The 22,883-nt window shown below is 44.5% G+C and overlaps 2 protein-coding genes across 3 annotated transcripts in view; one reads left to right on the top strand and one right to left on the bottom strand.

Moving 5' to 3' along the window:
- Positions 1–19,273, top strand: part of M1AP (meiosis 1 associated protein) — a 98,190-nt gene extending 78,917 nt beyond the window's left edge. The window contains exons 8-11 of the mRNA XM_066267478.1: positions 15,935–16,141; positions 17,239–17,379; positions 17,883–17,894; positions 18,357–19,273. Of these exons, the coding sequence (XP_066123575.1) occupies positions 15,935–16,141; positions 17,239–17,379; positions 17,883–17,894; positions 18,357–18,524 (528 nt within the window). The 3' untranslated portion in view covers positions 18,525–19,273. The remainder of the gene's footprint in view (positions 1–15,934; positions 16,142–17,238; positions 17,380–17,882; positions 17,895–18,356) is intronic.
- A 668-nt stretch (positions 19,274–19,941) lies between these two features.
- DOK1 (docking protein 1) lies at positions 19,942–22,820 on the bottom strand. Of its 2 annotated transcripts, XM_066267474.1 has the most exons (5): positions 22,687–22,820; positions 22,048–22,347; positions 21,786–21,879; positions 21,419–21,603; positions 19,942–21,181 (listed from the first exon to the last, which is right to left on the bottom strand). In XM_066267474.1, the coding sequence occupies exons 1-5, from the start codon at positions 22,744–22,746 to the stop codon at positions 20,372–20,374; spliced, it is 1,449 nt and encodes a 482-aa protein (XP_066123571.1). In that variant the 5' UTR covers positions 22,747–22,820; the 3' UTR covers positions 19,942–20,371. The 2 variants fall into 2 exon arrangements, with proteins under 2 accessions (XP_066123571.1, XP_066123572.1); XM_066267475.1 differs by lacking the exons at positions 21,786–21,879; positions 22,687–22,820 and having other exon boundaries at positions 22,048–22,182.
- Between the last annotated feature and the right edge of the window lie 63 nt (positions 22,821–22,883).

Raw genomic sequence — 22,883 nt, 5'->3', positions numbered from 1 at the left:
ATACATGAAACAGTAATACAACACTTACAAAGCAAAAGAAAACAGCTGCCAATATATCCAAGAACGTGTATAACTGCTAAGTGGATGGAGAATCAAAATTTCACCTAGCAGGATATGTGTGATCAGACAGGACAGCAATGAGACTCTTTCACTATCAGAAACAGACTTCTTTTTTTCCTGTTTCAAAGCCCACACTCTCGTTTAGGTCCACCCACTGGGTTCCTGTTTCCTATCTGAAGAATGCCCATCTCCTGTCTTTGCGGAGCAGAGACAACAGATACGTTCTGACTGTTAGAGCCCAACAGCTCAGTTTACTGTTTACTCCACCCAGTTCCTCAGGATCTCTGAGGTGCTACATCACTGGGGAGGAATTTCTCTCAAGTGGCTTCAGTACATTCTCACAGTTCATGATATTTTAAACAGACATTGGTGGTTGTTTTTTTTAGGCCAAGTCATATGAAAAACTCTGAATTACTTATTCTAAAATAATGTCATTTTGCTTGCTCTTTTATTAGTAATAAATGATATAACTTTCAATTCTGTGTTGCCATGGAGTCTGGGTGTTTTCACATAGGTAATTTTTATATCCCCAACTGACTTCTGGAAAACAGGGACTATTTCCAAACAGAAAGTTCCTCAGACTTAGACCCTGGCAGCTCTCCCCTGAGGCCATCCAAAGTCCATTTTTTATAGTTTGCCTCAAACCTCATCTTCTCGACAAATCTTTTACCAATGTACCATCCAGTAATCTCTTTTATTTTCTTTTTCATTTTAAATAAGTTTCAAATACAGATAAGCATAAAGTACAAAGTTTTCTTACCTCCCAGAGTTAGAGTTGTTAGCATGTTGGCATATTTGCTTTTAGCCTTGAAGTATATTTCTGTGTGTGTCAAAAATATTCCCCAACACGTTTGAAGTACCTGTGATTCCCAGTGTCATCACACCCCTGCTGCCTCGTTCCCTGCAATGATCAACCATGAATTTGCTGTGAATACTTCGGGTTCATTTTTCATTTTCTATTTCTTCATTATGTATTATAAATGCTTTTCTTTTTTTCTTTTTTGAATTTTTTTGTGATTTTATTCCTTATTGTATTTATTGGGATTTCTCCCTTATTTCGTGTGGAGTTCTTAGTGGTGGCTCTAGGACAGTTAGTTTTTCCAGCTAGATGGAGATGAGCTATATATCGCTGGTCTGTGAATCCCTCTCACGACCGGATTTGGTGAGGAACACGTCTTGCCTCTCTCCTAAATATGTCTTATCTTCTCCCTACTACAATTCTGCATCTCGGTCCTTGGTAACATATGCGTAGAAGAATTCAAATAAATTTGTGATGCTGCGCCCAACAACATCTGGACCCTGTTTTGGGAAAGCTCTGTGACGAGCTGCCAGCTGGACTTTTGATTCTCTAACTGATCTAGTATTCCTCTTGTTTGGCTGCTAGAAGCTCAAAACCAAATATAATGGTCTTTTAATACACTGCTAGAGGGAGTGGACATGTTCTGGAAAGTGTTCTTCAACATTTTAATTCCATTATTAGGCATGAAGCCCAAGAGAACAATCAGGAAGGGGAGCAAAGATCTATGTACCAGCATGTTCACTTACTAAGTGCTAGTCACTTAACTGTATTCTGCCTATTTTACCTCACTTAATCTTCATAATAACTCTGTGAGAATAGGGATTATTGATCGTGTTTTTATAAATGGGGAAGATTGATGATTGAAGAGAGATCAAGTGACTTACCAAAGGTCACACTGCTACCAAAGTGGCTAAGTCAGAATTCGGATCTAGTTATGTGGATTCCAAAACTGATGCTTTTAACTGCTAGCTAAATTCACTACCCCAGATAAATAGACAATAACACAGGCTGATTTTCCCTTCACTGAACAGCCTACAATGCTGCTGTCCTTCACTAGATGTGAATTAAAGGGCCTGGGGACTTGTAACAGCTCCTCTCCCATCTTATGCTACTGTTCCCTCTGCTCTGTTTGCTCCACCTCATCCAGATTAAAGGCTACTCTCGTTTTCTGGAAAAGAGAGAAGCAAAATAGTGTTCAAATGGCTCTTCTTTCTTGCTGTTCACATGACATCTTCTCCAAGCAACAAAAAGCCTGAAAGGCAGAGTATTATGAAAAGAAGAATTTTCCACAAGCCGCAGCTCATTCATTTAACAATAGATGCTTTCTGAGTGCCTACTATGCGCTAAGATTTATTTAGAATTTTAACCTTCCTGATTTTATTTGTACAAGTTTTTAGACTTCCTTAACTCCATCCTTGGTTGGGTATTTTTTCTTATGTTCTTTTTCATACTTTTTGAAAAATTTGATGTTGTCAGCTCCCCCATGTAACTCTCTTGCCTTCTGATTCTCATTGTGATGTTTTCCCTCTAGCTAACTTCTCATTCTAACTTCTGCCTTTCTGTTAATAGCAGCACCACTATTGTCTGCTCACTCAGGCTTGAAACCTCAGTCGCTTTCAGCCCTCTCACCATGTATATCCATTTCATCACTAAGTCACATCAGTTTTTTTCTCATAACATAAATTGTAACTGTCCTTTCCATCTCGCTCCCACCAAGACTTGTCCTCACAAAGACTTCTCCAGTAAACTCCTAGCTAGCTTCCTACATCCAATCTCTCCCTCTTCTGATTTGCCCTGCTCATTCAACCAGATTAATCTTCTTGAAGCATCCCCCTGAGTATCACATGTTTTCCCATGGTGCCGCTACCCCGTGGCTTTAGCTTTGTCTGTTCTATCCCCATAGCATTGACCAGCATTGCACCTATCTCCTCCTCTCCATTCTATTTATCACTATCCTAGTTCAGGCCCTTTTTACTGCCTTCCTTTAATATTGCAATAATATCTGAATTTGTCTAAATACCTTTTATGTTTTCCCTTCCCAATCCATTTTATAGATTAATAATTTTTTTAAATATGCTTTTCTGTTTGTTTATTTGTTTGTTTTATTGATTTTAAAGAGAGGGAGGGAGAGAGTGAAAAAAAGGGAGGAACATCGATCTGCTCCTGTATGTGCCCTGACCGGCGATCAAACTGGCAAGCTCTGTGCTTCGAAGTGATGCTCTGACCAACCTAGCTCCCTGGTCAGGGCAGAGGTTAATCTTCTTGAAACACAGCACCGATCTTGCCTGCTTTAGCTTAAAGACATTTTGTGATTTAGTGTTCATTATACTTTAAAGTCCATGTTCCCTAACCACATATTCATACTCCAGCCTTGTCTCCCATTATTCCCTTTCATGTACCATGCACGCCAACCAGGTTAATATACAGACTTTAAATTGCCCCACTTTTGAACCTTTGTTCATGTTGTCCCTCCTTCTTATCCACGTGTTCAAATCCTACCCATACTGGAAGACTCAGCTCAAATGGTCCTTCTGCACTGAAGCCTTTCTGGATTCCTATATTTACCATTAGAGCTTTGTGTGCTCTATCTCTTTTTAGAGAAAATCATGTTTCAATTCATTTTAAGTATATATAATCCTACAAGATATGGGTTAAAGCCTGGCCTGCAGTGGCACAGTGGATAGAGACAAAACTGGAACACTGAGGTCGCTGGTTGGAAACCCTGGGCTTGCTGGGTTAGTTAAAGCACATACAACAAGGAACCAATGAACAGCTAGAGTGAAACAACTACTGGTCCCATCCCCCAACCCAGTCTCACTGTAAAACCAGTAAATAAAATCTTAAAAATATATATATGGGCCTGACCTGTGGTGGTGCAGTGGATAAAGCATCGACCTGGAAATGCTGAGGTCGCCGGTTCGAAACCTTGGGCTTGCCTGGTCAAGGCACATATGGGAGTTGATGCTTCCTGCTCCTCCCCCCTTCTCTCTCTCCTTTCTAAAATGAATAAATAAAAATTTTTTAAAAATTTAAAAATTAAAAAAATTAAATATATATATATGTGTGTGTGTGTGTGTGTGTATATATATATATATATATATATATATATATATATATATGGGTTAAAGTCTAGGATATAAATCTAACCACCCAGACCCCAAGGTAACATGGTTGCCTTTCCCTGGCATTTCTACCACTTCCCGTTTTACCAACTAATTTCTCAGCCTTAGTCAAATTTAAGTTCAAAGTGTTACCTCTATTTTTTGGGCATTAAGGCAAGGCAGTTTTCTAATCTGTTGTGTAAAATGGACAATACAAATGTAATTTGTATTGTTCATGGAAAGCATGGACTTTGGAATCAGAAGGCCCTAATGACAGCTTCATTATTTCCCAACTTGTGAACATAGGGAACATATTCAACCTCCCTATCATGAGTATATTCATCTATTTCTTTCTCTCTCTCTCTTTTTTTTTTTTTAGTTTTCACTTATTGATTTTTACGGGGGGGGGGGATGTGAAGAAGTAGTTGTTTCACTCTAGCTGTGCACTGTTTGCTTGTCATATGTGCCTTGACCGAGCAAGCCAGGGTTTCAAACCATCAACCTCAGCATTCTAGGTCAGCTCTCTATCCACTGCACAACCACAGGCCAGGCAATCTATTTCTAACCCTAACAAATCTAGTGGCCCCATGTGGTTTAGTCTCTGAATAAATGGTAGCTAAAGAAGTACTATCCAGAGGCCAAAAGGTATTTTTAAAATTAATTTACCTATGCTTTCAAAGAATACCAAAAAGGAAATAACCTATGACAGTTCTCAAATTTTTATTCTCTGCTCCTCTCTTATATCTAACCTGGATCTGTTTCAATAACACACACACACACACACACACACACACACACATAATGAATAAATAAACACAAAAACACTGTCTACCTCCCAAGTCCCTGTTCCTATCTTCCTCTCTCTGTCTCAGCCATATAAATATCCTGTAGATTGACATCATCCCCTACCTCTCAGGTCCTGTCTAAAATATCCAGGTATGGAACCCACAATGCTTCTCCTTTTTTTAGTAGAAGTAAAGAGGGGGAGAAAGAAATAAGGGGGGAATGTGCATGACAGGCACACATTAGTAATTTGTGTCCCTGTCACATGTAAAATAAAGACAATGAAAATATACCTCATATGGTTTTTAAAATGAGTAAGTAATAGTGTGTGTGTAAAACACCTAGTATACAGTTTTCACATAATGGTTGGTTAGTTCTGTGATTTCCATTTGTTCCTTTTTTATTCTAATTCTCTGGAGAAATTCTCCATATTTTCATCTATATTCTTGAATGTACTAATTATTGTTATTTTAAGGTTCTTATCCCCTAACCCCAATACCTGCATTACCTATACCTTTTTTTCTACTGTCTTATTTTTCTTGTGGCTTTCAGACATGTGGTCTTGCCTTTTGGTACACCTGATAATATTATAATGAAAGATGCTCATTGCATCTAAATAAGTTTTTGAAGCTCCAGCTGGTGTTGGCTTCCTCTAGGATGAGTTCATCCTGCCCTGCACTAAGCAGATAGAGTGCTGGCAGATCATCTCATTCCACTCAGGAGTTCTGCTGAGTCATGCTGGGCTACAGTCTCGAGGGAGCTCCATCTCCTCCTAGTTTGCCCCTAGCCTTCCAGGATTTTCCGCTGAAAACCTGGTATATCGTGTGTCTTCCTTCCCCTTGGTTGCTACAATGCTCTACTTCTTAGAGGCTTTCTCCTTAGGTGTTTTTGTCTCTTGTACAGTGCAACCCTAGTATCTGGCAAATGCTGTGAGTGAAAAACTGGCTTGAGAACCCACTCTACCCTTGCCAAGTCTCTGCCAAAAGATCTGCTGGCTTCTCTGTTCCCTTGCAAGTACCTCAGCAGATGCAGACCCTAGAATCTCAGTCCCTTCCTGAGTCCCTCCAGCTCAGAACCACTATGTCCCCTCATGGGAAAAGCTGTTGCAACAATTCCCTCACCTCTCTGGATTCTTTCAGGAGACTTGGCTGCCTCTCATTTGCATTGCCACAGCCCCTCCTCACTGCCTTCAGATGAATGGTTTTTGTATATTATCCAGCTTTTCTCATTGTTCCAGGCAGGAGAACCAGTCTGCCTCTGACCATTCCAAGCCACTCAGATGCAGAAGTAAATGCTTATTAAATGTTTGCTTACTTTCTCTTTACACCCCTTGTCTGACTAGACAACCCATAATAGATTTTCTAGTTTACCCTCAGTCAGCTGATATTCTACCATGTTCTCATTTTCAGGTTCCTGAGTTTCCTTACAATTATAAGCAGAGGTCAGTTCATTCAATGTTGTTAGTTCCTCCACCTCCTCTTTTAGAGCAGCTCTGAACCAAGTCCACACTGCCATAACCTAAATCTAGTCATTGGTGCCAGCCCACCAGGCCTCATCAACTATAAAACTTGTATAACTTTTCAAATTACATTTTACACATAATCTAAAGTTCAGGCAACTGCAACCTTTTAGGGCTGATTTTTTTTTTTACTTGACAATTGAATGTTGTGTCTTTCTGTCCTTCTCATAGATTATTTTGTTTTATTTGCATATTTTACTTTTTTCTCAGAAAACTAGTAGGAAATTAATTAATAATTAATATAACTATAATTATACTACATATTATATATAATTATATTTGTTATTATATTATATATTTATATATATATCAATATAATTTTTTCCAAGTATTTATGAGATAAATCTATCCATCACCAGGAAAACATAATTTCAATTACCAAATCCTACTGTGTAGTCCCAGTTATGTAGCTAGTGACTCATTTTCCACTTCCTCATTTCTCTTACAAAGTCATGTCTGTGTGAACTAGAAAAAGAAACAAAAATACCACCTAGGCCTTTCAGTTTCTTACTTAAAATGTCAGAGTCTCTGGAGATGCATTCCAGAGTTTTACTGGCCGTGTCTGCCCTGATTGACCACAGAAGTGACAGAATTCAAGCCAGGACGTGTCCAGCAGGAGTCTAAGTACACAAGCGATGACCTGGTTGGGCTGTAAGTGGGTGGGGAAAAGGAAAGTCCTTGGTTACATCTGGCAAAGAGTCAAGAGCAAGAATCCAAGCTGCGAGTGGGGTGATGGCAGGTCAGGAGCCATTTTTTTGAAAAACAAAAACCTATCAGAATGAGGCTAGAGTATAGTTGCTGCAGGGAAACATACAGGTGCTGGGACAGCAGGCTAACATGGGTTCAGAGGGCTTCTTGTGACCAGCCTCGTCTATTTCTCTTGATTCATCTTTCACCACACTCCTGCAATCATCCACTCCAGCCACACTAATAAATTACTAAATGTGCTAAACTGTCTCACACCTCCACCTTATTTCATGCTGCTTGCTTCCCCTTGCCTCTGTTCAACTGATAAATATCTACTCATATATTTCCAAATTTTGCTTAAATATCTTCACTTTTCCTGTACTTCCCCATCCCAGCGACAGCTCCCCCCCACTTATCCTTTTCTGCCCCTTCCCCACCCATGTACCTGTTGACATATCTATCTGGAGCTTCACAGCACTGATAAATAGTATGAATGTGCACCTTAGATTTCTGATGTGAGAAATGTTACATTACTGTATTTTCCTAAATCAAAATTAGAAAATATTAGTCCTTAAGTGCCAAGATGTTGACACACTCAATATCTTTATAAGTGCTTCTTCTCCTCCCTCAGAATCCCAGGGGACTAACAGTCCAGAAAATATGGGAAATGGCCCTTTGGTCATTGTTGAATAGTAGTGGCAAGAGCAGACATCTTTGTCTTGTTCCTGATCTCAGGGGCAAAACATCCAGTCTTTCACCACTACTTATGATATTAGCTATGGGTTTTCATAGAGACCTTTGTCAAGTTGAGGAAGTTCCATTCTAATCCTAGGTTAGTTGAATGTTTTTTATCATGAAATGGTTTGGGATTTTATCAAATGCTTTTTCTGCATCTATGAGATGCTTACGTAGTTTTGTCCTTCATTCTATTAACATGGCATCTTACATTGTTTGATTTTGGATATTAAACCAACCTTGCATTCCTAGAATAAATCCTATTTTGTTGTGGTGTATAATCCTTTTATATGTTGCTGGATTTGGTTGGCTAGTAGTTGCTGAGGATTTTTGCATCTATATTCATGAGGGATATAAGTCTAATTTTCTTTTCTTGTGATGTCTTTGTATGGTTTTAGTATTAGGGTAACACTCTGGTTTTATAGAATGATTTGGGAAGTGTTTCTTCATCTTCCATTTTTTGGGGAAAATTATTTCTTTAAAGGTTTGGTAGAATTACCAGTGAAGCCATCTGGGGTTTTTTTATTTGTGGAAAATTTCCCAAATACTAACTTTTTATCTTTACTTGTATTAGGTTACACAAAAAAGTTAATATAGCAGGCCTCATACTGCTATCCCTAGGTAGTCCTACTTGCAAGAGAGAATCTTGTCTGGCATGTGGGAATTTGGATTTTGAGAATGTTCCTACCATTCCCTAAATAATAAGAGTGCAAACTGTGCAAAAATATATGGTTTATGCTAAACATCTGCTTTTCTTCTAGGAGTTTAGAATTTTCATATGTGCTAGGTACAGGGTGTCTATGTGACCAGTTCCCCATGAAAATGTTGGGCTCTAAATCTCTAATAACTTCTCCGGGTAGACAACATTTTACACGTTATCATGAATCACTGCAGGAGGAAATAAACATATCTGTGTAACTTCATAGGTAGAGGGTCTTGGAAGCTTGTATCTGGCTTCCTCTAGACTTCACCCCACAAGCTTTTTCCTTTTATTGATTTTGCTTTGTATCCTTTTCTTGTAATAAATCATATTCATTACTGTGACTATATACTGAATCCTGTGAGTCCCCTTTAGTGAATTGCTAAACCTGGAAATGGTCTTGGGGACACATGACACAGATTTACTATATTTCCCCATGTATAAGACACACCCTTTTCTGAAAAATTTGGGGTCTAAAAACTGGGTGTATCTTATATAGTAGTTGTAGTTGTTTTTATTACTTGCATTTCCAACTTTTTCATGCTTGTTTTTACGTTCATTGTTGAAGACAGTGATTCATCATCATACACAGATAAAGACAAGCGAATGGATGGGAGTTCTGACAGTGATGAGAAGTTGTATGGGTTTTATAATGAGTAAAACTTGAGTTCGATAAAACAAAGAAAAAAAAGAACTTGAGTTCAATAACTTTGTGTAATACATTTTTTTTCTAATTTCGGGCCCCAAAATTAAGGTGCGTCTTATACATGAGAATGTCTAATACATGGGACATGGGGAAATACGGTACTCAAATTTCCTATTTATTCTTGAGTCAGTCTCAGTAGTTTCTGTCTTTCTAGGACTATATACATTTCATCTAGATTATCTATTTTTTTGGCATACAGTTGTGTGTAATATTTCCTTATAATCCATTCAATTTCTGTAAGGTTAATAATGATGGCCTCCTTTTACTCTTTTTTTTTAAGTGAGGGGAGGGAGATAGAGACAGATTCCCACATGTGCCCTAAATGGAATCCATGCTGTAACCCCTGTCTGGGGCTGATGCTCAAAATCAACTGAGCTGTCCTCAGCACATGAGGCCAATGTTCAGACCAATCATGCTACTGACTGCAAGAAGGAAAGAGGGGGGAAAAGGGAGAGGGAGGAGAAGAGAAACAGATGGTCGCTTCTCATGTGCGCTCTGACCAGGGATTGAACCCAGGACGTCTGCATGCTGGACCGATGCTCTATCCACTGAGCCAACTGGCCAGGGCTCTCCTTTTTAATTTTCTTTCTTTTTATTTTTTTGTATTTTTCTGAAATGAGAGGTGGGAGGCAGAGAGACAGACCCCTACATGCGCCCGACCAGAATCTACCTGGCATGGCCACTAGGGGGCAGTGCTCTGCCCATCTAGGACATTGCTCCGTTGCAACCTGAGCCATTTTTTTAGCACCTGAGGTGGAGGCCATGGAGCCAACCTCAGCACCGGGGCCCTGGCTGCAGGAGGGGAAGAGAAAGATAGAGAGAAAGGAGAGGAGGAGCAGTAGAGAAGCAAATGGGCGCTTCTGTGTGCCCTGGCTGGAAATCGAACCTGGGACATCCACATGCCTGGCTGACACTCTACTGCTGAGCCAACTGGCCAGGCCCCCCCTTTTATTTTCTATTTTAGTTTATTTTTTTCTCAATTAGTCTAGCTAAATATTTGTCAATTTTGTTGATCTTTTTCAAATAACAAACTTTTGTTTCCATTGATTTTCTCTATTATTTTTCTATTCTCTAGTATTTTCTATAGTCTAGTATTTTTTTAATATCCTTACTTCTGCTTGCTTTAGTTTGGTCTTCTTTTTTTAGACATTTTTTTTATGAGAGAGAGAGAGAGAGAAATCAATCTGTTGCTCCACCTAGCCAGGCATTCATCGGTTGACTCTTGCATGTGCCATGACCAGGCATCAAACTCGCAACTTTGGTTTAGCAGGATGATGCTCTAACCAAGTGAGCTACCCTACCAGGGCCCCTTTATCTAGTTATTTAAGGTGGAAGGTTAAGTTATTGATTTGAGATTTAGTTGTTTATTAATTGCTTCTCATATGTGCCTTGATGTGGGGGTGGGAGTGCTCATGCCAAGCCAGTGACCCCTTGCTCAAGCCAGCAACTTTAAGCTCAAACCAGTGATCTTGGAATCATGCTGATGATCCTGTGCTCAAGCTGGTACACACACACTCAAGACAATGAGCCTGTGCTCTAGCTGGTGACCTCAGAGTTTCAAACCAGAGCCCTCAGCATCCTGGATTAACACGCTATCCACTGCATCACAACTGGTCAGGCAAGATTTTTTTTTAATTGAGTTTTCAGCTATCGATTTTCCTCTAAGTACTGCTTTAGCTGTATTTAATAAGTTTTGGTATGTTGTGTTTTTATTTTTAGTCATCTCAAATTATTTTCTAATTTCCCTGGTGATTTCTTCTTTGAACTATTCATTATTTAGGAGTATGTTGTTTAATTTTCATATATTTGTGAATTCCCCAAATTTCTTTTTGTTATTGATTTCTAATTGCATTATACAGTGGTCAGAGAAGATACTTTGGGTGATTTTAACCTTTTAAAGTTTATCATACCTTGAATTATGGCCTATCATATGGTCTATCCTAGAGAATGTTCCATGTTTACTTGAAAACAATGTATAATCTGATATTTGGGGGTTTACCATGTCTTTTACCATTTTCCCTGGTCTTCTTTTTGGAAGCCAGTGTGAGAGAAGCAGAATAATGTCCATTGCAGCTTCATTTTCTTCCTCTCCTTGTTCTGCCTTCTGGTGTGAGAAAATAAGCAAAGAATGTCAAATTCACCTAATTTCCTCCTAATGCCCTTCTAGATTCCAAAAACAGCCCCAGGTATGCTTGACTTTTCCGTAACTCGCAGTGATTTCTTTTCCTGGATGCATTAGGACAACAGAGTGTGCCTCTGCACACAAACAAAGCAAAATGAGTGCTCTTGCCCTTCCTTACTCACGGTGGCTCCTTCAGAAATACTCCTACTCAGAAATTGATCCATGCTCCTTTAATCACTGAATTTGGTCCCAGGTCATACTGATGGCAGACCAAGGGAGCTCTGGTTTTGCGGTTTTGGTGAGATTAGAACTTTTACCTGCTGTAATGAATTCCCACTGGCCCTTTTGCCACTAAAGTTGTCCCTTCTGCTCCTGCTTTCCCAGATACCAGAAGTGAGTAACCACATCCTCTTCTTTCCCTATGGTATGTATCTGTAAAGGATCCATTTGGCTGCAATTAACAGAAAACCAATCTAACCCTAACTTGAGTAACTAAGAGTTTATTTTTCTCATTAATAAGAAGTGTGGGGACAGACAGTTACGAGCTGGTGCAGTTGGTCAATGACACCATCAAAGACCAAGCCCCTTCCCATTTTTCCACTGCAGCAGCCAGAGCAGGTGTACTTCATCCTTATGTCTATTGTCTCATAGTCACAAGATGGCAACTTAAAACTAAGTCCTGTCCTGCAGAGAAAAAAAAGGGTAAGGTACAGAGACAAAAAGCTTACCAGCACATTACAAAGCTTTTCCAGAAGCCCCACTCAGCAACTTCTGCTTATGTCTCGCTATTTAAATCTAGGTCACAAATCACTCCTAGACTAATCACTGAAAGGCTGAAAAATGGGTAGAGAAAAGGGAAAAGGAAAGAAGGAAGGGGAGCAGTGATCAGTCAACCAACAGTGGCTGCCACATTTTCCTTTATAACCTTAGTACTTAGAAGTTAGGGCAAGGGTGGGGGAGGATGACTTGGAGTATGGCACGCCATTCAACTCTGCCCCCATTCACACCTGTTCTAAACAGAATCAGTTTCCGCCTTCTGAAAATCTTAGCTCCCTGGCCCCTTCTATAGCCAAGTCCCTAACCACAACCTTTTCACCTGACCTTTAGCAAATTCAGCATCTACTTTATACTCCTTTAGAATTAGCAAAGCATATTCTAGTACTCAGCAGTCATCTACAGTCATTAAACATTGTTCACATGAAGGATCCCAAAGGCTGGTCTGGGACATCCCAGAAGACATCCCCATGCCATGGCTTTTTCTCAGCCTCAGATACCTGTTATGGCAGTTAACCATTTCCATCACTGCCTATACCAACAGGTCAATCCATGATTTGGGTAACATATTCAAGCTTAGGTCCTGGATTTCAAGTCTTTGAAGAGGTTAGAAATTTAGAGTCCAAAATAGGGGTCTTAAAGTTCAACTTTCCCATATCTTGCTTTCTCAGAATACTCCTGGAAATTACAGATAAATTAATATATTTAACTCTAATAAGGATGTATTTGTCTCCCTTCCAGAACCTCCTGCCAACCTCTCTAAATCAGACCAAATGTTTTAAAGCATTTTGTAAAATCCTTTCAATTCAATCTCTTCCCAGTCCTCTGATAGTCCCTACAGCAGGAGTACTATATGTAACTTTGGACAGACTGCATTCATTTCTGCATACCAATTCTCTAACAGAATATTACCTATCATCTCAAAATCAGTTGACTGAAGTTCTCAGGGTCATAATTCTTTTGTGTGCAACATTTAAAGCTTCCTAGTAATCCTGGGATTTGCATGTGTGAATTTTTTTATAACACTGAGGTGCAAGAAGTCACGTTACTACAGTTAGCCCCCAATGACTTGCCACAGTGGCAAGATATTATATTCTCTATGTAGTCTTAGAAGGGTGACCAACCATCCCAGTTTTCCCAAGAGTCAGAGGTTTTCTGGGATGTAGGACTTTCACTGCTAAAAATGAGCAAACGGGAACAGATGGCCATCCTAAGTCTGGACAAACATTAGTTTACAATCCTTTGCCTCACTACAGTATATGTTTTACTAGGGTAATGAACATGTCTAATGAATTTCTGTATACCCACACCTAGTGCTCAGACATAATAGGCACTCAATAAATTCTCAATAAACAAACCAATTCACAAACAAATGCATGAACCAGTATAAAAGTAGATTATAATTATAATAGTAATAATCCAAAGCCTGAGTTGATCTCAAAAGCCACATCAGAAGTTACCTGAGCCAACTAAAATGAACCCCTGCAACTTCTTCCTTATCCCTTACAGAAAACATCTCTTTCAGATTTTAAGAGGCCATGTCCTTAGAGCAGGAGCAAATTTCCCCCATGCACACATGCACCACAATTTTTATATAACCTGTTTTCAATTTTATGGACTTGAGGAGCATTGGGTAGACCTTTGATCATGAAGGTCTGTTCTTCAGGAAGACAGCAAATCTCCAGATATATGCAAAATGTTACGAAAGAATAAACTTCTGAGGGTACCTATCAGCTACCTGGCCTTCCAGACATCCCAGGGTTCTGTGCTGCAGAATGATGACAGTGACATTAAGTGTCTAGAACCTTCCCCTACCACCTCCACACCAGCACATCCCGTTGTTGCAGTAGGTTTTTCTGCTTTATTGTGTCACTTTCTACTCGTCTCCCGCAAGATGCTGATATTCCTCTATTCCCTTGATATCTTATTTTTCCTCTTTATCTTTTCTCTCATATTATTTCTTCCAACTTTTTGTATAAGTTACAGTGGGTGGAGCTAGTGTGCTTTCATCTTATGAGTGGGGAGACTCTTATGTCTGTACCAACTGTAACTGATGGTCACCTCGAGCAAGAGAACACAGTCCACAGACTATAACAGTTCTGACTCCATATTTCCTGGAGTTTTGTAATTTTCCTTGAAAAACTACCACAGTTTCCATGCCTGGTTTCCAAGGGTGCACCTACAAAATCTGCTCCTGTGTCTGTCTCCTCTCCTTCCCCATGTGCTAAGCTTTAACCCACTGGCACACAGCGCAGTGCCACTGCTATTTGCAGTACCCTTCACTCACAGTCACCTCCCCCAGAATTTTGACCTGTCTTTTTGTCGTGTGACTAAGCTGAGTCTACCTCAAAAGCCCTATCCCCACACCCTTTGTTGTACCAAAGGTTCCCTCTGCCTGTGCTCCCCTAGTACTCTCACTGAGCAGGCAAGTTTGACCACCTGCTTCTTTTTTATATATATATAAATAAAATTTTATTTTAATGGGGTGACATCAATAAATCAGGGTACATATATTCAAAGAAAACATTTCCAGGTTATCTTGTCATTTAGTTCTGTTGCATAACCATCACCCAAAGAGAGATCGTCCTCCGTCACCCTCTATCCAGTTTTCTTTGTACCCCTCCCCCTCTCCCTCCTTCCCTCCCCCCACCCCACCCCCTACCCCCCAACCCCCACCCCCCCACCCCCCGTAATCACCACACTCCTGTCCATGTCTCTTAGTCTCGCTTTTATGTCCCACCAATGTATGGAATCCTGCAGTTCTTGTTTTTTTCTGATTCGCTTATTTCACTCTGCATAATGTTATCAAGATTCCACCATTCTGCTGTAAGTGATCCGATGTCATCATTTCTTCTAGCTGAATAGTATACCATGGTGTATATGTGCCCCATCTTCTTCATCCAGTCTTCTAATTTTTTTACAGTGATTAAAAGCCTTTAAGCAAACTCTTGGCCAATACAGCAAGAATCCATAAAAGAGTAGTGTCCTTAACATGTTCACCAAGTCCAAGTTGGCCCCATCACCATGCCAAATCCCTGAAAAATGCAACCCAACCACAGTTAAGTCTGTTAGGAGCTGTCACAGGGAGCAGGAGTCCAGGAAAAGTCCACATCCAGGAAAAGTCTGCATGGCACTGGAATTGTTGTCACCATTCTATACTTTGCAGCTCATGTCCAAGTCCCAGTGACAGCTGCTTCTAGCTGGTAATGATTCAGATAGACTGGAAAAGCCATCTGCAGCATGTGTAGATATGGAGCTTCTGTTCTCCTCTGCCTGGAGAGATGAGACCAGGTTGCTTTTCCCTGGAGCTCTGCGACTGTGGCATGGTAAAGAGAACCTTGGGATACACTAAGCTGGGTGGCAAAGGTAGAGTCATAATAGAAGTTGGCAAAAGGAGGAAAGAGAGCTCTAAATTAGGAGTGGGTCCCAGCCTGACCAACTGCTTCTTAAACCCTCTCTGGGCATTCCAGAGGTTTCCCTGTCAGCACACTCTACCCCAGTCATGCAACACAACCAGACTTTATCAACCTCAAAATAAGACCAGAATTTTCACAACACCCCACACAAGTCTTTGTTTCAAGACTCTGTTTTAATTATAATTATAATTCTTAAACTTTACATTTACCATTGAGTAATACACTAGCCCCTCTGAAGTGAGCACCTACTTCAAGAATGGCTCTTCAATATTTTGTATTGTCAACCCTTTTGTGTACATCCCTGAGGAGGGAGAGACCAGGGAGGGAAAGCAGTAGGGGTGGGGGCTCACCTCGGGGGCTCTGGTGTTTCAAGCTAGAAGTTTCTTCCTCCCAGGGCAAGGGGGAAATAAATGGTTCAACCCTCCCAGACAGCCCCACCCCTAGGAACTCAGGAAAACCTTGGTTGGGATTGGTATTCAAAACATTCCAAAGGCTGAAGATGAACCAGAATTTATGTCTGTTCTTGTTTCAGAAAAGAGAATGGCTGCTCTTAGCCAAAGGGGAGCCCCTGAGCCGAGGACACAGCCTGAGAGAGCCTGCCACCACCTTCTATGTGATTGTGCCATCACCCTCCCCCACTCTGCTGGTGAAGGCAGTAGCTACAAGGGAACTGATGCTGCCCAGCCCCTTCCCCCTGCTGCCTGAGAACCTGCCTGTTGACAGCCTTAAGATTGTGGAGGCAAGTGCAGCCCAGATCTGAGGAGACAGAGAGAGGGGAGGGAAGAGAAGGGAATTTGAGATGGGGAGGAGGGAGGAGGAGTGAGCCAGTGAGGGGAAGGGCAGGGTACTGAGGGAGAAGTGGTCCCAAGGACGTGGTGAGAGGGTCAAAGAAGAAACAAGGATGGGAACTGAGGTGAGGCAAGAGGAAGTAGCGGTAATGGTGGGTTCCCACGGGTCTGTCTGCATTATGGGTGTACACATGTGTGTCCCGTGTTTGCATGCATCTATTGCTGTCTGTTGAGGGAAAAAGACAAAGGCAGACAATGTAGGCGCCCAGAATAGGAAGGGTTTCAGAATCAGATGCCGATGCAAAGGAGGTAACAGCTCTAAAGGTCATTTTCACCTTCTCATCTTTGGATCTGATTCTGGATTTCCTCTGCCAGCCCCCCACCCCCTCAATCTGAAAGCAGGAGGGCTGCTCTGGGTAGGGAGAACTGGAACCACCTGGCTGCTGGATCACTGGCCAATGTGCAGGGAGGACAGAGCCTGGGATTGTGCTCTCGGCTTGGCAGCCCTGAAGATGCACAGAGAGGTGAACACAAGTGGCTGTGGCTCGTTTAGCGTCTCATTTCAGGGCCAGTGGTTCCTGGCACAGGATGTTGTGGCCGGAAAACTTGACTGCTCAGGAATGTTGTGCTTGCGTGTCCTCTGGTTATGCTCACTTTGGGAGCAGGCAAGCCCAGGGCTCAGTGTCCTCATCTTGCTGACTGTGAGCACCCCCAGGCTGTGGACACGCCTACTCTCATAGCCTTGCACACTGGATCCCTTGAAACCCTCGCAATGCTTTGGAATCCCACAACATACTTCTCAGGGCTGGTCGGTACCCCTAACCACTCAGGGTTGCTCGGACTTCTTATACTTGTGCCTGACACTGACCTCACAAACACTCAGGCCTGGGGGCTAGAACATCCAGTGCGACACTCATCTATTTCACACCTTCAGAGAGCCCTGGGTCTTCACACCTCCTCCAGCCTCTTATACTCAAAGGGCTCTGCCTGACATCTTGTGTTCTGTGACCTCAAGTTCCCCAGGTGAGGCTTCTCCTCTCATCCTCAGAGTGTGCTAGACGGCCTGGAGCTAGAGCCCATCTACAACCCCTTGCAGGTCTGGAGTCACCTATACTCACACCTGAGCAGCTCATTTGCCAAGCCTCAGGGCCGACTCCACCCAAGCTGGGAGAGCCGGGCCCTGAAAAAGGTACTGTTCCCCTCCTTACTCCTTTCCCTCCTCTCTTTGCCCAGAACCCAAGAGACAACCCCTCTCCTGTCCTCAATATTCCCCTCCCCACTCATCCCAGGGAGTAGTCCTCGAGCCTGGATCTTCCCTGGTAGAGGAAAGAACTGGGCCAACAGAGAAGAAGTAAAAAAAACAAACAAAAACAGTTTTGTGCCCTAGGCAAAGGCACAACACCCCTGAGGAGCTCCCCCTCCTCAGTGGGTTAGCTCTTCTGCTTGGACTATGACATAGATAATGTTCTGGTATCTTAATAGAGTGTCTAGTCACTTATCAGACCATTGTCCCACTAAGCAAACTGGCTACACTGGAACTACAACCAGAGCCCTTCATTGGAGGGAAAGGTTGAAGGGAAGGTGAGAAAAGAAATGCCCCAGGGAAGGGAAATTAGCATTTAGTGACAGCAGTCATTAGCTAGGTTGTGTGACAAGTGCTTTCACATAAATTTTCTCCTTTACTCCTCACAGCATCCCTGCAAGGTAAGTGTTAGGCTCACTGTACAGATAAGCAAAGGGAGGCTAACCAAGGTTAGTAGCTTATAGAGAGGGCTCTGGTAACGGGGGTTAAAGAGAGAAGAGTAATTGAATGTGGAGAGTTATTTTTATGGCATTCTTATTTTATAATATTTGAGCTTTTCCCTTTATTAACTTTTTCTAGGTTCTTTGTAATAGACCTTTAGAAAAACTGCTTTCCCTAAGCTGAAGTGACAAGAGATGTTTCCAGAGTAGGAGGAACAAACCCACTATAAGTTAGCTGGTGAGCAAGCTAACAGAGGGACACTCAGCCAGGACATGAGCACCATAGAACCTGGAGTCCAGGGAACTCCACTACCCTGGCTTGAGGCTGTCACTTCAGTGATGGGACAGTGAAGGACTTAGGACAGCAGACCCAGAAAAGAATGGGATAGATCAGGAACTCTAGTCTGCTCACTTTCATTTCAGGCTGGGCAGTTGCAGACAAATCGAGTTCGAGCCACAGTGGCCCCTCTACCTATGACTCCAGCTCTTGGCAGAGCCCCCAAAATGCCAGCAGCCAGCAAAGCCTCCTCAGAAACCTTTCAGCTTTCCATGGAGGAGGAAGAAGAGGAAGAATATCCCTCAGGGCTTTAAGTAACCAGCAACAGAATCTGGCTGCCCTGCTCAACCACATTTAAGCTAAGGCTCACACAGTGGTGCTCTGAGGTCAGGCTTGTCTTCCATCCACCTGAGCCTCTGTGAGCTCAGGCAACTGAGAAACAGCCTTCCCCTCCTCTGTGTTCGGTGTGCCACTGCCTGCCCCACACCTCAGCCTGGAAAGAAACACACCCAAGCCTCTTGCTTCTCTAAGCAGGGACTCATTTTCTTTGGGGTCATTGATACTGTTAACACAGATGAAGATTAAACAACCAACACGATTGTTAGGAGCATTTCCAGCCTCCAATTTCTCCATGTAGCTCTGTGTAAGCAGGTGGATGTCAGGTCACCTTCAGGAAATGGCCTCAGGGGACAAGGGCGAGGTTTAATGAGTTTATGAAAACCAGTAGGATTGAAATTCAAAGCCTGTGTCCCTCCCACTACATCTGCCACTCTAGTTTCCTTTAGGCTCCAAACAGAAAAGTGATTGGTACTCACTACCTACAGGCAAAGCGTGTATGGGGGAGGGATTATATGGCAGAACTGGGAATGAATGGTAGGAAAAGACCTATTCCCTTCCTATTCCCCTCTCCTCACACCTGCCTACCTTCCCATTGGCCCTCTCCATCCACAAAATAATAACTATAAAATGCTTACTCAGCCCTGGACGGTTGGCTCAGCGGTAGAGCGTCGGCCTAGCGTGCGGAGGACCCGGGTTCGATTCCCGGCCAGGGCACACAGGAGAAGCGCCCATTTGCTTCTCCACCCCTCCGCCGCGCTTTCCTCTCTCTGTCTCTCTCGTCCCCTCCCGCAGCCAAGGCTCCATTGGAGCAAAGATGGCCCGGGCGCTGGGGATGGCTCTGTGGCCTCTGCCCCAGGCGCTAGAGTGGCTCTGGTCGCAACATGGCGACGCCCAGGATGGGCAGAGCATCGCCCCCTGGTGGGCAGAGCGTCGCCCCTGGTGGGCGTGCCGGGTGGATCCCGGTCGGGCGCATGCGGGAGTCTGTCTGACTGTCTCTCCCTGTTTCCAGCTTCAGAAAAATGGAAGAAAAAAAAAAAAATGCTTACTCTGCTTCAAATTGCACTAAGTACTTGAAAAATGTAACTCCTTCCACACAAACAACCCTGTGAGGTAGAGCCTATTATTAACGTTTTCCCTGTTAATAAAGGGGCACAAAAGTAACCAAGGGTTGCAGATGTTATAAAATTTAGCCAGGACCACAGTGTTAAGCACACATGGGCTGGATGGACTGCCTGGGCTCTGAACTGCCTGCCACTCTGCTCAGCTCCCCTCCCTGGGGCCTTTTCCTCCATATGGCCCCAAACACATTCCTGGTTCTCTGGATTCCCTCCACACCCACCTAGCACCCTTGCCTCAGTGTCCCTTTTGTGAATATTCAAACACATGGCCCTCTTAAACTTAAACTGACTTTAATGAGAACAAAACTTTTTTTTAAAATCAATCTCTGGCAAAAAAACAACAACAAACAAAAAACAAACCACTGCAGGGGAAAGGATCTAGGCACAGTCCAGCATCTCCCTACAGCCTCCAAGCAGGCCCCCCCAACTGTACCTTCTCTGAAACACCCTTTCCTTAGACTTGGTCCAGCAGCTATCTGTTCCTTTTGGGGGATGACTTAGGGATGCTGGCCTCCCCAGGTTCCATTCCTAACGCCTGCCATCTGTCCCACTTCCAAGACTTCTGGAGATTAATCATTCTTCCCTTGACCCCCCTGATCTGTCTAGTCCCTACTCTCACACAGGCCCCACCCGTGGTTGGCACTGATCACCAGCCCCACCTCTCCGTGGTCCTCCTATCAACAACCTCAGCTTTGCCCTACTTCTCAGGTGGAGCCCTCTGACTTGACCCCAGTCCTGTCAGCCCCTATTTTAGAGAGCCCACAGTCCCAGCTCCTTGAGGCCCCACTCTTCTGGACCTGGCTGTACAGGGCAATGTCTGAGCTGTGACCTTTGCTGCCACTGCCAGTAGCAGCATCAGGTTCAGGGAATGCCAGGTTCTGGGGCTTGGGAGCTGGGAGGGGCTTTGTACTTCGAGGGGGAGGCACAGCATAGTCATCAGTGGCAGGGTTGTAGGGGAGCTCATAGCCTTCTTCCTTCACTCGAGCCTGGCACCACCATGCATCCTTCGGCTCCTGAGGCAGATCATAAAGGCCCTGAAGAGCAGCTGGAGCCAAGCCCTCAGGTTCGTCATAGATGGGGTCCTCTTTGGGATCCGTCAGCTCGGCCTTCATCAACTGCTGCTGCACATGTTCATACAAGTCCCAATAAAGAGTTTTCTTTAACTGTACCCCTTCTCCTACATGAGCAGGGGTGCTGTCCAAAGGGTCTGAGTATAGGGAATCTGGGGAAGGACCTGGAGGAATGCGCAGGGAGTCTAAGGGTTCAGCATACAGGGCTGGAGGGCTGCCCAAGAGCTCCTGGGTGCCAGGGTGGGAAGCCAGCTTCCCCTCTGCCACTTCTTCATGGGAATCAGCTCTAAGAATATCATGCCCTTGACCAGCCTTGCCCTGGGCCTTCTGCCGGTGGATAGCAGTTTCAACTGCCTGAAAGATGTCATTTCCCTGTGCCGTCTGAAACGTGAAGGTTCCAGGGCCAGAGGAGCAGCGCCGGCCAGCCTCAAATGAGAACATGACCTGAAAAGAATGTGAAGGGAAACACATTACCAGGAGCCATCAGGCAAGGTGAGTCACAGGGTTGGACTCGTTAGGGGGTCTACAAAGAAAAGACTAGCTGGGGAGGGAGGTGGGCTCATGGGCTAGGCTAAAAAAGGTTACCCAGAAGGTAGAGCTTCCCACCCACCTTCTTGCCCTGTCCCACCCCACCCAGAACCCCATACCTAGAAAGCCAGCCCTCTCTGACAGCACCCCTACCTTGTCTCGGCCATAGCGACGCAACAGAGTGTAGGGCCAGGAAAGGAGTAGTTCCAGTATCTGATTCTGAGTTCCCACAGTCAGGAGAGTCAGCCTCTCAGCCTCCACCCTCAGCACATAGGAGCCATGCAGGCCGCAACGCTCAGCGGCTTCAGTTCTCTGCACTGTTACCCAGAACTGGGATCCTGGAAGGAATACAAAATTAGACTGGCACCTCCGGGAGGTGGAACAAGTTGTCCCAACGCTCATTTGTAACCAAGCTCTTAGGAACTTCTTACTTCCCCATGGGTCCCTAAACTCTCTGAGCCCCTTTTCAGGAGCACCGTTCCTTTCCACCCCATCCCTGCCCAGCTTCTCTGGCAGCTACCTTCCCAAGTGGGGCTGTACAGAGAGTTCTCCAGCATCTCCAGGGCAGAAAGTTTGGGTGGGTTCTCAGTAGGCGCCAGAGCCCAACTGCCTTTCTGGGGTAAAAAGAAAGAGAGAAAGAGTATCGAGGACCCTGTCATTCCCTCGACGCGGTTCCGAGGGTCTGAGCCAGCGTGATTCTGCTGTAACTACCCCCACCCTTCATCGCCTCTAGGGCCCAGTTCGGCTTGCCCAGCCCTTCGCGGCAGTCCTGGCCCCCTCACCGGAAAAGCATTTAGGCACAGCGTTTGCACCCAGGCAGCGCTGGACGGCGCGTCGGCCGCCAGCAGGTGGGAGCGCTCTGCGGTGTCCAGGCGGAAGGCGGCGGTCCCAGGCTCAGGTGGGCTCTCCAGGGCCACGGGCGCCACGCTCACACACTCAGCCAGACGGATCACCTTGCAGTCCAGGCGGCGCGAGCCTCCGCGGCCCCCTCCAGAGCTCGATCCCTTGTGGTCAAAGAACTCGAGGCGCGCTACCCCGTGAGGACTGGCCGGGTAGAGCACGGCCCAGGTCTTCCTCCACCTCTGCGGAAAGAGAGAGAGGCGCTGGGGAGGCAGCCGAGAGCCCACGGCCAGGTCCCGACAAGGAAGAGGAACCAGTACAGGCCGCTTCCGAGTCGGAGGCTTCCCGACCCGAACGAAGTTTTCCGCGGAGGATGCCGCTGGGTCTCCTCAGGACCAGAGAGAGCGTACCCCAAAGCCGACAGGCGCTTCTCCGCAGTGTGAGAAGAGACTTCGCGGGAACTTCACGGGGCTCTCGGCTCCGGGTGCCGCGCTCCTACCTGCTGCCCGCCCCTCCCTCTTCCTGGGCCCTATTGCCCAACCCTACCTCTGATGGGGTTCCGCACCCTTCCCCTGGATTACCTTGGTACCGAAACGCTGACTTTGCAAAAACAGCGGCCCTTCCATCACGGCCCCGTCCATGGCCCCCGGCGGTTCCTCTTTGCTTCCTGGCCCCGCAAGCTGGGGGCGGGGCGGGGCGGGGCGGGGGCGGGGCTGGGCCCACCGGAGGCGTTCCAGTCCCTGTCCTAGACCCCGCGGACCGCGAAGGGGGTTGAAAG

Source organism: Saccopteryx bilineata, chromosome 3 (assembly GCF_036850765.1).
Source record: "Saccopteryx bilineata isolate mSacBil1 chromosome 3, mSacBil1_pri_phased_curated, whole genome shotgun sequence".
NCBI lineage: Eukaryota > Metazoa > Chordata > Mammalia > Chiroptera > Emballonuridae > Saccopteryx > Saccopteryx bilineata.
Note: the sequence above shows the minus strand (reverse complement) of the source record. Positions and strands in the feature narration are given on the sequence as shown.